The sequence below is a fragment of the Ooceraea biroi genome, chromosome 2, assembly GCF_003672135.1.
Source record: "Ooceraea biroi isolate clonal line C1 chromosome 2, Obir_v5.4, whole genome shotgun sequence".
NCBI classification, from domain to species: Eukaryota; Metazoa; Arthropoda; class Insecta; order Hymenoptera; family Formicidae; genus Ooceraea; species Ooceraea biroi.
Window position 1 is genome coordinate 11,927,274 of NC_039507.1, and position 3,873 is coordinate 11,931,146.

Here is a 3,873-nt window from a genome sequence, read left to right on the forward strand (position 1 = left end):
TTCGACCGTCATTTGCGGTCCTTATCAAGTGTAATAACGTCAATAGTCACATTCTAAAAGTAATATCAAAAGTCACATTAGAAGTTATAACAAGGAAAACCAAAAAGAAAAAATTTATTTTCCCCTAATAATGAACTTACTACCAGAAGGTGAAGTGATAGTAGATCGATTAAACATAAATATATTTCTTACAATAATGTATATCAACGCAGAATTCTTAACTTAGAAATCAAAGATATTAATGCCAATTTAAAATTTTTACGGAAATCAATTAGTAATATAGAAAATAGACTGACTAGGGTTTTGCCTTGTGTTGTTTTATCTACCTTTTTTGAATTGAACAGTAATCGTATTGAGAGACATAATTGTAGAGTCAAATGGAAACTGATTAAGAAATTCGACAGAATATGTGGACGAAACCCTGTTAACTCACTTTTGCAAATTGACCATAGTAAGTGGCTTATTAATGCGAGTGACTATGTAATCCCTGACAATGTTCTGAATGTTTTGAGTCTAGGAGATAAGTTCTCGTTACCCTTTAATAATAATGACAGGAGTGACCGGTTGAATTTTGTTGTTGATGTGATTAAGAATTTTGAGTATAGTTTTCGTAATGTTTCACAAGAAATTACTAATAGAGCTCGTAATGCAATTTGTAATTCCATAAACGGAATGTTAAAGTATAGACAACATATTAAAGGCATTGATCGATACCTACTTAGCGCCTTTAAATCGTGCAAAAAGTTTTTGAGAGATAACGTTGACATTATGGTCACGAAAGCTGACAAGGGGCAGGTCACTGTTGTCATGAATAAGTCCACCTATTTTGAGAAGATGAATTTGTTGCTCAATGATTCGACCACATACAAGAAACTCACGAAGAATCCAATAAGATTATTAACCACACGTTTTAATGATCTCGTTAAGTCTTGGTTTAACAACGAATTGATAGATGATTTTACGTACAAAAGACTATATAATACTACTTTTAACATATCTCGTAGTTATGGATTGCCGAAGATACATAAACCGGGTTATCCGTTGCGTGTCATTGTGTCGACTATAGGCAGTCCAACGTACAATGTTGCCTGTTATATACACAAGATTTTAAATGATTTGGTTCCTAAGCCTGCTTCTTTCGTACGTGATATTTGGACATTTGTAAAAGAAATTAACAATAGAAAGATTGAATCGAACGAAGTGCTTGTATCTCTAGACGTAACTTCACTTTTCACAAACATTCCAGATGAGCTTGTCTTGAAAGTTATCGAAAAACGATGGCATTTTATTACTGTCCATTGCAAATTTTCTTTAGAACAGTTTAAACATGCAATTGGATTGATACTCGGGTCCACTAGCTTTCAGTTTAACGGTCAGTTTTATGAACAAATATACGGGAGTCCAATGGGTTCTCCATTGTCTCCTATACTGGCCGACATGGTGATGGAAGATCTGGAGATACATTGCATTAATAAACTTGACTTTGAGCTATCAACATTTTACCGTTACGTTGACGATATATTTGTCATTTTACCTAAAGATAGAATGCAGGGTGTTCTTGATATGTTCAATAGTTATCACTCTAGACTCAAGTTTACTTGTGAAATGGAACATAATAATTCGATTAGTGTTTTAGACACTATTGTTATCAGAGATAAATTCACACTAATAACTAACTGGTTTAGGAAACAAACGTTTTCGGGACGTTACATTAATTTTTTCTCCAATCATTCTGATGGACATAAGATTAGTGTTGTTAAAAGTTTGGTGGACCGAGCGTTGCTGTTGTCGGATGGTCGATTTCATGCATCAAACCTGAAAATTGTACGCGATATTTTGGTCAATAACTGTTATCCTATTGAATTTATCGACAAACATATTAAGAAGCGAAAGTTTGAGATCAAACATCGTGACTCTACACTTGATAATTGTGACACTGGAATCGAAAATCATGCTATTGACGTTAGAAAAACCTTTTTTAAAATTCCATATATCAGAAATCTGAGCGAAAACATAAAGAAAAACTTTAGAAGGTTCGGAGGTAATATTGTATTTACTGTACCAAAAAAACTTGATTGCGTTATAAAGCGAGGAAAGGATAAACTTACGAAAGGGCAAAGTACTGGTGTGGTTTACAAAATTGACTGTAAAGATTGTAATCTGTATCGGACAGACGAAACGACACTTGAAAACGAGAATCAATGAACATATGTCTAATATAGTGAAGCACACGGATAATCACTCGGTAATTAGTAAACACAGATTAAACAACAACCATGATTTTGATTGAAGTGCAAAAATTTTACATTATGAGGATCATTTTAAAAAACGTGAAATTGCTGAAATGTTTTATATAAAAAGTTACAGTAACTCTATAAAGTCACAAAAAGATACAGAGAACTTACCGGTTATCTACGATATTTTGATAAATACTTGACATTTCATATTCTTGACTAGTCTTATGACTTCAAAAACACATTACAAGTTTGTCTGTCTCCAGGATGGTTGCTCTACGGAGTGTTCTCTATGTGCTTCCTTGCGACAATTTTGGATTTTAATTGTATTGTTATGGTCACCTTCTGGTAGTAAGGTTCATTATTAGGGGAAAAAAATTTTTTCTTTTTGGTTTTCCTTGTTATAACTTCTAATGTGACTTTTGATATTACTTTTAGAATGTGACTATTGACATTATTACACTTGATAAGGACCGCAAATGACGGTTGAAAAGTTGTGGTAATTTGATGCCATTGTATTGCCAGTGTTGGTCAAAATATATTGGTAATTTTTAATACGTAAATTAATTTTGTAAATTTGATATCTACATTCTTCATGGTAACATTATGCACCCTGCTAATAGTTAATTGTATTTCTGTTCTGTTATCGATGATTAATTTTATAAATTTTATATCTATATTCTTCATGGTAACTGTTTGCACCCTGCTAGTAGTTTATTGCATTTCTGTTCTTTTATCGATGATTACTTTTATAAGTTTTATATCTACGTTCTTTATGGTAACATTACGCAACCTGCTAATAATTTATTGCATTTCTGTTCTTTTATCGATGGTGAGGATGGTGGCGAAAGATTGATGTGAAAGTTGGATGGATGCAGAGAGTAATTGATGGTGAGGATGATGACGGAAGATTGATGTGGAAGTTGGATGGATGAAGAGTGTTACGGATTCTTAAAGTGTTACCGAAGCTGATCGATAAGTTATCGATCGCCGTTATCTTCACGTGATTGCGAACGAAAGGAGTTGTCGGGGAAAAAACATTGGAGAGACCGGACGACGGTTGCCAGACAACAATTATAACAATGGGAGGTGTAGTCAAGGAACGAGCCTTCTTGGAGGAAAGATAGATTGATCTTTATCAACGATATTCTCTTTTTGTTCTGTGTTTCTTTGGGTTTATGTTCTTGAGTTACTTGTTCATCATAATTCTTTAAACCTTTGTTTCAAGCGTTCGGTTTTCTCTCACTTCGAGATGTTACCTTTTATTACGATTGCCTAACACGATCGACATTGCGAGTTCAAGAGATTCTTGTTACGACGCCATTCCTCCACCTCAGTATCGTTTTTTCGATGCGATACTTGAGAAATATACCAAGCTGAAACTCGGAAAGGCACGGAAGAGATCGATAATACCTGGGTGAGATGAGTGAAGCGTATGGAGTAAGCTGCATCTTGAGCATCAAAGCTAAGTATCGAGCGAAGATTTCAGACAGCGTTTTTAATTCATTGGATTACAAATCCGCCTCTCCTTGTGAGAACGTATTATTGATGCCGGATCGTGTCACTTGCACCGGCTATCTAAATTCTGTTGCTTGTGATTGCCTTCGGGTGACTGAGTCCTCGTCGACTCTTTATTCGA

At 34.6% G+C, this 3,873-nt stretch overlaps 1 protein-coding gene across 1 annotated transcript; it reads left to right on the forward strand.

Moving 5' to 3' along the window:
* Positions 1 to 672: 672 nt before the first annotated feature.
* On the forward strand, positions 673 to 2,205 carry LOC105285291. Its single transcript, XM_011349781.2, has one exon. The coding sequence runs from the start codon at positions 673 to 675 to the stop codon at positions 2,203 to 2,205; it is 1,533 nt and encodes a 510-aa protein (XP_011348083.2).
* The last annotated feature ends 1,668 nt before the right edge of the window (positions 2,206 to 3,873 follow it).

What these genes read in the sequence shown, in the direction of transcription:
- LOC105285291 (XM_011349781.2), top strand. Translation starts at nt 673, where the DNA reads ATGTTAAAGTATAGACAACATATTAAAGGCATTGATCGATACCTACTT.